General features: G+C 35.6%; 1 protein-coding gene across 1 annotated transcript in view; it reads left to right on the top strand.

Moving 5' to 3' along the window:
* LOC150094765 (uncharacterized) overlaps nucleotides 1-12,382 on the top strand; it is a 98,450-nt gene that overhangs the window by 32,205 nt on the left and 53,863 nt on the right. Inside the window, exon 3 of the mRNA XM_090411661.1 lies at nucleotides 5,612-5,785. Within this exon, the coding sequence (XP_090267787.1) occupies nucleotides 5,612-5,785 (174 nt within the window). The remainder of the gene's footprint in view (nucleotides 1-5,611; nucleotides 5,786-12,382) is intronic.

The raw sequence follows: 12,382 nt of genomic DNA, 5'->3' as shown, positions 1-12,382 counted from the left end.
TCCTGGATGCTGACAATGTCAAGTTCTTCCCTAATATCCTCATTTTCAATATGATATTGCCATTGATGCCATCTGTTCATGCCTATAATCTTTCTCAGGACTCTCCTATCTGTGGTCTCTAGTCTTTGGTCAAGTGTTTTACTTCTGACCCAGCTCTCAGATCCATAAGTTAAAACTGGTTTGAACACTGTCTTGTATACAGCTAACTTAGCGTTTTGACTAATTTCTCTTTTATTCCATATGAATTTATTCGATTGACTTCCTACCATACCAGCTTTATTGATTCTGTTGTCTATTTCTATATTTAATTTATCATCTTAACTAAAAATCGTGCCTAAGCAGCTGAAATGTTTTACTTGTTCCACTGGTTCTCCGTTTCAAAACACAGTTAACATTTTCAACAATTCTACCTATTTTCATTGTCTTTGTCTTTTTAATGCTGACCTTTATAGTATATCTATTACAACAGTTATTCAATTTAGTCAGGGAATCTTGCAAACTTGTAGCGGATTTATTTAGAAGTATAACATCTTCCGCATAAAGCAAAGAGCTGACATTAACATCTCCAATTCTGATATCATGTTTAATACCACTTTCCTTCATAATATGATCCATATAGATAATGAATAACAGAGGGGATAATGTACATCCTTGTCTCACACCAGATTTAATATTAAACCATCTTCCTGTACTTACTTCAATTCTAACTGCTGACTTACAACTCAAACAAAGACTAAGTATTGCTTGATATAATGCCCCATTGACACCATATAACTGTAGCGTATTGAATAGCTTCTCTCTTGGCACCTTGTTGTATGCCTTTTCCAGATCGACAAAGCTTAAATACAGATCTTTGTTATATTCCCATGCTTTCTCAACTAATTGTCGTAAAGTGAAGATCTGATCCTGACAGCCTCTATTTGGCCTGAATCCAGCTTGTTCTTCACTAAGCTTTTCTTCCACAATTCTTCTCAACCGTTTCTCAAGTATACTGGCATAAATCTTGCCTGGAACACTCAGCAGGGAAATCCCTCTGTAATTCTCACATTCAGTTTTATTTCCCTTTTTATATATGGGTACTATTACAGCTCTACTCCAATCATCAGGAATTGTTCCTCTGTCCAGGCCTTCTGAACTATGCTGTGCAGCCACTGGAAGACTGTTATACCACTATATTTCAGCATTTCTGGTCGAATATCATCTACTCCTGCTGCCTTTTCACATTTCAAGCCTTTGATGGCTTTTTTACTTCAAGTATGGATACGTATTCATGATTGTATGGCTGTTGAGTATTTTTTACCACTGTGCTATCACTGCTTGTTTCATTTAGCAATTTTTTGAAGTAATTACTCCATACTTCAAGGATATCTTTTTCTCCTGTTTTCATGTCACCTTTATCATCTCTAACTCCTTTTACAGTATTCTTTCCTCCATTTCTAAGCTTCTTCAACAACCTCCAGAATATCTTACCACCTTTTTTTTTTTTTTTTTTTTTTTTTTGTGAAAGTTTATTTTTTACTTGGTTAGAGTATAATAAATTTTGTTTAATCTTTTATCCAAGTGTGAGCAAACAAAGTTTGCGCCTGACTGGGGTAAGGTGGTACAGCACCATGGCACTCCTTGCAAAGATGGAGCAAGCTACCAACACTCCTATCTCAGTATCTCCCATAATGCAAAACACATCTCCTTGCGGATATGTCTAATGTTATGCATTAAGGGAAGGGCCACAACCCAGACTAGTTTCGACCTTTATTGAGGTCTCTTCAGTGGGAGCCAGGCCCAAGTGGAGATACCAGGCAGAAGCATTAGCAGGTCATCTCTACGTATAGGAGTTGCCAAATGGTGTGCCACCCTTTTTTTTTTAATAAAAAAGGGTGGCACACCATTTTTTTAATAAAAAAGCCCTTCCCTTAATGCATAACATTAGACATATCTGCAAGGAGATGTGTTTTGCATTATGGGAGATACTGAGATAGGAGTGTTCGTAACTTGCTCCACCGTTGCAAGGAGTGTCCAGGTGTTGTACCACCTTACCCCAGTCCTGAATATACTTTCAGGTGCAAACTTTGTTTGCTTACACTTGGATAAACTATTAAACTAAATTTATTATATCTTACCACCTTCTTGATATTTATTTTCTATGTTCTTGCCAAAGTCCTCCCATGACTTTTGTTTAGCTAGTTTTACACAGTGTTTTGCTTTCTTACATTTGTTTCTGTATTCTCTAAGAGCAAAAACTGACTTATTTGCTAGGAACTTTTGATATGCTTTCTTCTTTTCCTTCATTGCCTCTTTAACTTCCTGTGTCCACCATGGAGTTCTGATTTTTCTATCCTTGCAGACAACCTCACCACATGCCTCTCTGGCTGAATCAATCAGGATTTTCCTCAAGGTTTGCCACTGAATCTCCAAGGTTTGGTTCTTGTTCTCAAACTCTCTCATTTTTTCTTCAATAATCTTTGTGTATTTTAGTCTACAGTTCACATCTGTGAGCTGCTAAACTTTTATTCGCTTTAAAACTTTCTTACAAGTTATTCTTTTCAATATGAAATTAAATTTTATCCTGCTCAAAACTAAATAGTGATTGCTTTCAATTTCAAATCCTCTGTACAATCTGGTGTCCTGCACCAGGGAGAAAACATCACTATCAACAATAACATAGTCAATGAGACTTTTCTTATTCCTTGCCTCTTCTCTCCATGTGAATTTGTGCACATTTTAATGTTGGAACATGGTGTTAGTAATAACCAGTCCATGTCCTGAGCAGAAATCCAACAGGTATTTGCCATTATTATTAGCTTTGCTCTTTTCTCCAAATTTTCCCAAAATATTTTTGTATGTCTGACAATCATTTCCTACTCTGCTATTTAGATCCCCAACAAGGACCAACTTTTCCTTTTTCATTGTTTCAGTTGCTTTTTCTAAAGCATCAAAAAATTCCTCCACTTCTACCTTGGTAGAATCTTCTGTGGGACCATAGGGACAAATAAGTCTCATTGTCCAGTTCCCCATTCTGATATTTGCCCACATCACTCTACTTGAGACTGCCTGCCATTCAAGAAGATTAGCCTCGTATTTTGTGTTGAATACTATTGCTACTTCTTCTTTTCCTTGATTGTCATTTCCTGAGTATAATATTTTGTATTTATTGCTCAGAAAGATCTCACCAGTTTTTGTCTTTTTTTTGTTTCAGTCACCCCTATTATATCGATCTGGTACTTATCTAATTCTTCAGATAGCTCCATTTCTTTTTCCATTCAGGCTTCTTATGTTGATAGTACCGATCTTTAACTCTGGTGATGTTGAGTTGGGGTGTGCTTTCAGATTTGTTCCAGTAACTGACTTTTCGCTGTTCGCCCTAGTTCCCTGGCAAAAACAACAGGGGCCTTGTTTAACCGGGCGACGCCCCGGCTGGCATGAAATTTTGTCATGTTGTACCGATCATTTTCTATATTGATTTAAGCCAATAAGAATACAGTTTGGTTGGCTAAATCCCAAATTGCCAGCCCATCCTCGTTCGTTCAGTATCCAGGTAGATACCCAACAGGGTGTACCACGAGAAGGTGAGGATTGGACATTAGGTCAGAAGCCCTAGTCGGTTCTCCGCATTCCTTTAAAGGCTATGTGGAGGTCTCCTCTCAGTTATACAGCTTTGACCCTTAAGCACCCCAGCTATGCTTGTTTTGCCATTAATTATATATACTCTTCATTCTAACCTTGTCTACTAAATTTCAGGATCGTGCATTTTCAACAATGAACACATCTAATTTCTTCCACTTATTGTTTCTTGTGTGTTATTACAATTTTAACATTATGTTCCTGAGCATGTCTGTGACTGAAACAAAATATTGAAACTATTAAACCTGTTGTTTAATTATTTCTCTTTGTGCTATAATTATTCCATTCAAGTGTAACATGAAAGTGGTAATGTGTTGATTTTCATTAATATTTAATTATATTAAGTGCTATTATGTAATGTAGAACATATTTAACAAATTGTTGTACCATCAGAGCATTTCTACATAGGAAACAAAAATAAAGCACTTATAGATCATCAAAGGTGAAATCATGAACACTTAAACAGAAATTACCCATTGCATAAAGAGGACAAATTATTGAAACTTCTGCAATTCTTGAATCAGAGCATCACTAGATTCTATGTCTCCATAAGAATATCTGCAAGAATAATGCATGTCAATTGGTTGGAAAGAGGAACTTTAATAAAAGATTTTCAGTTGAAGGTGAGTTAATTGATCTCAGATGGAAGTGGCAGGGTTTTTTCTCCCAGAAACTGAGATTTTTACTTCTGTGAAATTGACAGACTGGTTGAAAAATAGGTACAATTAACAGACAGTATATTAACTTTATTGCCTTAGTTTTAGTTGCCTTGGCCATTATTCAGTTCATTTGTTATTAGATTCTTTAAAGAGCATCTTTCAAAATGCGATTTGTTTCTGTGCAAGCGTTTTCTCCATTTGATTCTTATGTTTCCTTAATAGCATATGGTCTGCCTAAGCCAGACTTGGCACTTTTTTTTTTTTATTTTATTTTTTTAAGAAAATAATTATTAATTATAATTATGTTCTTTGATTTCAATTTTAGCTGATCTATCAATTTGTCCACAGTGCAAATTAAAGGAACAAGAGTTGTTTGGTGAACACTTGGGTAAGATAGTATTTGAATTTGTTAGTGAATTGTAAGAAATGGTGCTTTTTATTTTATTATTTTTTTATGTTAGTACCATGGGTGGGGCAAAGGAAGCCCTACTTCAGAAACAATGACCATGGAACTGTTCAAAATTATTTTAAGGTTTCCACTAAACGCTTTTTAAAACTTTCATTGCATAGTGTGAGACTAACTCTTTCTGATCTCATAGCAGACAGTGAAAATTATATCTCTTGATAATTTTTTACTAGCTGTTCATAGATTCCTTTAATGTAAGATATTGTGATTCTTTTAATATTCAGATCCAGAAAGATTGTCTTTATGATCATTGGGATCATATCCATTGCTGTCTAAAGAATTGCATAATCTGCACAAATAAGATTAGCTCTGCGATTTGGCATCTTAATTATGATGGGTTTTTCTCTATGCATAACTGATTTAAAAGCATTTTCTTACACAATGGAATATCTGACTGTCCTATTTTTCTTTAACAATTAACAGTTGTTAACCACCTTACCAGCCATTATGGATCAAATATGCATCCTCATACGCTTTGTATCCGTCATATATTCAATGTAATATCAATGGTATTACAATTTTAATATGCACTTCACATCCATGATATCCTTGACATCTATAGATGTCTTGGCCGGTAGCATGGTTAAAGAACTTTCAGTTAACTTGAACTTGAGTATATGAGTAAGGAGCAAATGTAGCAACCTGTAGTTATCTTTTTAAATATTTATGCTTCTGATAACAACTGTAATAATGGCTGCCTTGTGGTTTGTTATAACATGCTATATATATTATTAAGAAATTGGTTATTTAGTGGTTATTTAGCTGTTTACATCCTATACTTTGATAGTCGTGTTCAGCATTGAACATTTTTTGACAAATTAAATGAATTTTTGTTTTCTGTTTGCTTAATGGTTTGCTGCAATTGTAGTTTCAGGAAATAGAGGCACAAGAAAGAGAATTGGAAAATAAAGCAAGTGAAGAGTTTATTAAGAAAATTCAGTGTGAAGAGGAAGCATTAGCAGAAAAAATGAGGAAAGAACAACAAGAAATCGCTGCTAGTGATGCTCGTTTGCTTCATGGCTTGGTCACAGAAATTGCAAAGGTAGACCTAGTAGAGTAGATCTTAAAGAAGTAACTTAATACTAGTTGTCACCTTATTTATTTATATTATTTATGTTATTTGTTATTTGTTGACTTTCAGTGATGCATTAACTGATTCAGCAACTGAAGTTTCATTTCATATTTCCTGCTGTTGGGTTGTTAAGAATCATAACCAAGTTTTTTCTTACATGGCATTTTTTGTCCATTCCTGTTCACACAAGTCAAAACTGTAGCCATTGTAATTTTGAAGGTTTAAAATGACAATGCATGCAATTTTACAATTTCTGAGCAGTGTTTGTTATATACCACAAACAAATGTTAGTTGTTGAAAGTTTTCCACTTGGTTATACTATAAATTAAAGATACCAGAAATTATATACTTGGTTTAATCCTTTATCCGAGTGTAAGCAAACAAAGTTTGCACCTCAAGTATTTTTCAGGACTGGGGCAACTTGGTGGTATGACTTCATATCACTTGCCTTAGTATCTCATAATGCAAAGCACATCTCCTTGTGGACGTCTATAATGCTATGCATTATGAGAAGTATGTAAAAATATGACTTCTACATTACTTCAACCTTGGTATCACCTCTGGGTCTGGCTCCCACTGATGAGACCTCAATAAATATTGAAACCGGTGTGGGTGGTGACCCTTCCCATAATGCATAGCATTATGCATGTCTGCAAGGAGATGTGCTTTGCGTTATGGGATACTAAGGCAAGTGATACGAAGTCATACCACCTTTACTGTGAGTTGCCCCAGTCCTGAAAATACTTCAACCACAATTTGAAGCCAAAGAAATTCAGTTTGGGACTTTCAGACACCTGTGTGGAAGTTCCAGTGTGGTCACGTATCAGATGGGGATATGTGTGGTAAGGCACATTTGTCTCAAGCCACTGTTGTGTGGTTCTTGCCTTGTGTGCAGTACCTGAGTCCTGTTGAAAGGTCCGCTGCCTATGAAACAAGGTGATGTTCAGGGGTTGTTCCACAGGTTTCAGCAATGGTGTCTTGATACACTTGGTGGAGGTTTTGACCCCTTTCTCACAGAAATGCAACTTGGATACCCCTGATATGTCCCCCCCCCCAATCAAAATCATCATCGATGCAGAGTGATGACTTCTCTGGTGCTATGGTACATGCCGTGCAACCATCCATGGCATATTCCCAATCGTTTTGGCAATTAAATGACTTCCCATCTGTGAAGAGGATATCTCTGTGTCTGTTCATATATTGCTAGAGAAGTGCTTGATTTTATCATCCTCAACTGCATAAGGTTGTGGTGTTAGGAAGTGTCCAGTAGAACGATGATAGGGTTTCATCCTCAGGTCATCAGTTAGTACATGTGACATCATTCTCTGCAAAAGTTCATCTCTTGCAACATTACTTTCTGCATTCTTGCAGGATTATGGCAGAGCCTTGCTTTCACAGCCATCACAAGCTGTTGCATCCTAATGCAGCATGGTCTTCCTGTTCTTTGGTGCTCAGATATGTCTTCTGTATCAGTATAACAGTTAATAGTCTGATACACAAACATCCTGCTGATCATGAAAATAATAGGTGGTTCATTCCAACCATTTGGAAGTGCTATTACAGCTACGTGATTCCCATAATCTCCTCACTACATGTTAATCCATACTGCTAGACATCTCTCTCTACTGATAAACATGCAAATGTTGTCTGCACACAGCACCACAAATGGAATTGGGCTTGGGCAATTCTGTGGGCAGTGCAACAGTGTGGAAGTTTTAGCAGTATTTATGGCAAGACTGTGTATATGGGATTAATTTTCCTTCTGTATTAAATCTCTAACAAGGACCATCTATTCCTTTTTTCTTTATTTCAGCTGCATTCTTTAATGACTTGAAAAATTCTTCTTTCTTTTCCTTCTGTGTTAAATCTCTAACAAGGACCATCTATTCCTTTTTTCTTTATTTCAGCTGCATTCTTTAATGACTTGAAAAATTCTTCTTTCTTAGTAGAACCTTCTGTGTGCCCTTAGGCACAAATAAGTCTCATTATCCAATTGCCCATGTTGAATTGCCATTCAAGGTTTTCTTCATGTTAGTGTGGAACACTAGTACTACTTCTTCCTATCTTTCTCTGATCACTGTTTCTTAAATATAATGTTTTACAGTTATTATTTAATAGTAACTCACCTGTTTTAGTACTCTTCATCTCAGTAACACCAGTTATGTCAATGTGTGCTCTCTAATTCTTTTTCCAGTTCCACTTTAGTTGATACTTCTTACATCATCATCAAATTCCTGATTTGTATCTTCCTCAGGGTGTGTTCAGGATATTATGATAGTGCTATATGAAAAAATTACACCATTACTAATTGCTGATCAGCAATTTTCCTCCAAATTAATCTGTTATCTGTCAAGACTCCAACATTATCACATCTTATATTTCTGTCTTCTAATGTGCTTTTTATATCACACCATCTACATCTTGGTCTTTTTCCTGCCAACCTGCAAATAACACGTGCTTTGCTGATCTTTCCTCTCCCATTCTGTTAAGCGACCATGTCATCCGAGATTAGCTCTGCTAACGCATTCCTGAATGCTAACAATGGCAAGTTCTTCCATATCCTCATTTTTAATATGATACTGCCATCTTTTCACTCTAATCTTTCTTAGAACTCTCATCTGTGGTTTCCAGTTTTTGATCAAGTGTTTTATTTCTAACCCAACTCTCAGATCCATAAGTTAAAATTGGCATGAACCCTGTCTTGTATACAAGACAGTATTCTGACTTGTATACTTGCGAATTATAAATGGTCAACTGCCTTAACTAACAACTGCTGCCATTTATTTATTTCTACTAGATCTTATTTCTCATGCTCTGTCGTCTAACAGATTTATTTGTTTTACAACTTCGCCAATTAGACTATGTATTGAGTGCAATATTATAAGATTTTAAACTAAAGCCAAAACTGATATTGTTAGCATTCCCTACTTATGTTAATCTTTACTGTTAGTTAGTCGTGACTTGATTATTGATCACCTAAACTTTATCTTATGCAGGTTTGAAGTTTTCAGGATAGTGCATTGACAGAATCAGTCCAATGTATTGTTCACAAACTATTTAAATCAAAGAGGAGTATTTACACTTTGATTCATATTAGCATATATATACAGTTTGTTACAATTCTTTGTTTTCAATTCAAACTTAGTTCAAATTTACTTAAAGCTAAATCACAATCTAGATTATCCTGCCAGTCATGTATACACAAACTGACAATAAAGCATACTTTACCTTACCTATCCTCTTTGCTCCCTGTGGAGCATGGGGCCCCAACCATCTACTTCCATCTGACTCTATTCAATGCTTCTTTTTTGATCTCTTTCCAGGAACATCCCAGCCATCTTGTCTCTGTTTCTGGTTCTCTTCTCCATGTTATTTTGGGTCTACCTCTTTTTCTCTTGCCCTGGGGATTCCATTCTAGTGCAATTTTTGCTATTTCTTTATCTGGGATCCTGATTGTGTGACCTATCCAGTTCCATTTTCTTTTAGTGATTTTATTTCTGATGCTGGTTTGACCTGTTCTCTCCCAAAGTTCTATGTTTGTTATTTTATTTGGCCAGTATCTTCCTCAAGTATTTGTTTATATAGACCTGTATTTTATTTATGTTTTCCTTTGTTAGTAACCATGTCTCAACTCCATATGCTAAAACTGGTTTAACATTAGTGTTGAAGAATCTAATTTTGGTTTTTAATTTTGTTTGTTGTTAGTTGGATTTCTCTGCTACCGTTCCATCTTGTCTCGTTTAGATCTAGTATTTCTTTTTTTTTTTTTTAATCTGTCCATTTCTCTGGTTAGTAAATTAGCTTTTCCACTTTCATACAGAGTCCTAATATTCCAGCATCCAATTTTGGTTAAAAGTTTTGGGCTAAAGAGGTTTTTTCTTGGAGTTTTCTGCCTGTCAGCTTCCCCAGTGGCGCTTTCACTGGCTTGCTTCATTTTCCCCAGTACTTCTCCTTCTTGGTTTTGTGTCAGTTTTCCAACAATGGTTGAGGTTTCTGTAGCAATATGTTTTTTTTCCATATTGTGGAAAAAACACAATACAACCCTCCTCCTTTCTCATCCCGGCTTGGAACTGGCAATGGCAGAGTTCTTCCTCGTGCGAGTTGTCGATTATTCCATGCCCTATAGGACCCTTAACATGGCGGCATGGCAGCTGACCCAGGTAGAAGACTCAGAAATCTACGGCACTTCTGTTTAGATTCGCGGAAGCAGACCTCATGTGGTGCCAGACCCAAACTAGAGAAGGTGAAAACCTTAAGACAAAGTCCTTCTCAATGTCTTGCCTTATAAAGGCCTGGATTTCTGCTGTACGCATGCGCAAGTCTCTTGAAACTTCCATATATGGTATGTGTTGACATTTGACCATGATGACATCATACTTCATGCATCTTTTGAAATTTCCATATATGACAATTCTTAGAATTCTTCACTATTCTTAGAATTAGACATGAGTTAACAGTGTTATATAATGACTTCATGCACTACATTATTTTAACAAAGGCTCGTGATTAATTTGTTACAAATACAAGATTATTACAGACAAAATTTGACATTTCTTTAAGAGCAATCTCCTTAGAAAAATATGTAAAAGTGAACATGATAAGTTACATAGTTACATATAATGAGAGATTTTACAATATCAAATTCTATATTGCTCTCTTGTAAGGCACTACTCTATAGATATTGGTCTTCCTCTGTGTCTTTTTCTTGTGATCATAACATTCAGTTTAACTGTGTAACCTTAGATTAGTTATTTTCATGTGTTATGTTGAATGCAAAAATTGTCAAGTTCCTTCCTACTATATTCACTTTTAACCTCCCTATTGGGCAAAGTGGATTGAATACATGAACTATTTGAAATATTCAAGAATAAAAAAACATGAGCAGCTGTATGTCTTTCATCTTGCAATTATACTACTCTGCAATTAATTCCTTAATATTAGAACCATTCAAAGATGTAACAGAATTGCAACCTTTGAGATCACTTGAATTAAATTGTTTTACTAGGAATTTCATATATCAGAAATTGTTTTTCAATATTTTGACATTTTGTTTTGCATTTTATTTATTTTGTTAGTTTGCAAGATATATAAAAATGAATTTCACATGTGTGAAAACACAATAACATAAAATATATCTATTTTGAAATGTGAAATTAATCTTATCAATAATTTTATTTATTTTTTATTACTGGAAATGTTCGATAGTTTATTCTTCAAATTCTATTAATACGAGGCTAATCTTCTTGAATGGCAGGCAGTCTCAAGTAGAGTAATGTGGGCAAATATCAGAATGGGGGAAACTGTACAATGAGACTTATTTGTACCTATGGTCCCACAGAAAGCTCTACTAAGGTAGAAGTGGAGGAATTTTTTGAGGCTCTAGAGAAAGCTACGCACACAATGAAAAAGGAAAAGTTAGTCCTTGTTGGCGATCTAAATAGCAGAGTAGGAAATGATTGTCAGACATACAAAAATGTTTTGGGAAAATTTGGAGAAAAGAGCAAAGCTAATAATAATGGCAAATACCTGTTGGATTTCTGCTCAGGACATAGACTGGTTATTACTAACACCATGTTCCAACATTAAAATGTGCACAAATTCACATGGAGAGAAGAAGCAAGGAATAAGAAAAGTCTCATTGACTATGTTATTGTTGATAGTGATGTTTTCTCCCTGGTGCAGGACACCAGAGTGTACAGAGGATTTGAAATTTGAAGCGATCACTATTTAGTTTTGAGCAGGATAAAATTTAATTTCATATTGAAAAGAATAACTTGTAAGAAAGTTTTAAAGCGAATAAAAGTTTAGCAGCTCACAGATGTGAACTGTAGACTAAAATACACAAAGATTATTGAAGAAAAAATGAGAGAGTTTGAGAACAAGAACCAAACCTTAGAGATTCAGTGGCAAACCTTGAAGAAAATCCTGATTGATTCAGCCAGAGAGGCATGTTGTGAGGTTGTCTGCAAGGATAGAAAAATCAGAACTCCATGGTGGACACAGGAAGTTAAAGAGGCAATGAAGGAAAAGAAGAAAGCATATCAAAAGTTCCTGGCAAATAAGTCAGCTTTTGCTCTTAGAGAATACAGAGACAAATGTAAGAGAGCTAAACACTCTGTAAAACTAGCTAAACAAAGGTCATGGGAGGACTTTGGCAAGAACATATAAAATAAATATCACGAACGTGGTAAGATATTCTGGAGGTTGTTGAACAAGCGTAGAAATGGAGGAAAGAGTGTTGTAAAAGGAGTTAGAGATGATAATGGTGACATGAAAACGGGCGAAAAAGATATCCTTGAAGTATGGAGTAATTACTTCGAAAAATTGCTAAATGAAACGAGCATTGATAGCACAGTGGTAAAAAACACTCAACAGGCATACAGTCAGGAATACATATCCATATTTGAAGTAGAAAAAGCCATCAAAGGCTTGAAATGTGGAAAGGCAGCAGGAGTAGATGATATTCGACCAGAAATGTTGAAATATGGTGGTATAAAAGTCTTCCAGTGGCTGCACAGCATGGTTCAGAAAGCCTGGACAGAGGAACAATTCCAGATGATTGGAGTA

The sequence above is a fragment of the Typopeltis vanoorti genome, chromosome 21, assembly GCF_054136105.1.
Source record: "Typopeltis vanoorti isolate ZY-2024b chromosome 21, IOZ_Tvanoo_1.0, whole genome shotgun sequence".
Taxonomy (NCBI): domain Eukaryota; kingdom Metazoa; phylum Arthropoda; class Arachnida; order Uropygi; family Thelyphonidae; genus Typopeltis; species Typopeltis vanoorti.
Note: the sequence above shows the minus strand (reverse complement) of the source record. Positions and strands in the feature narration are given on the sequence as shown.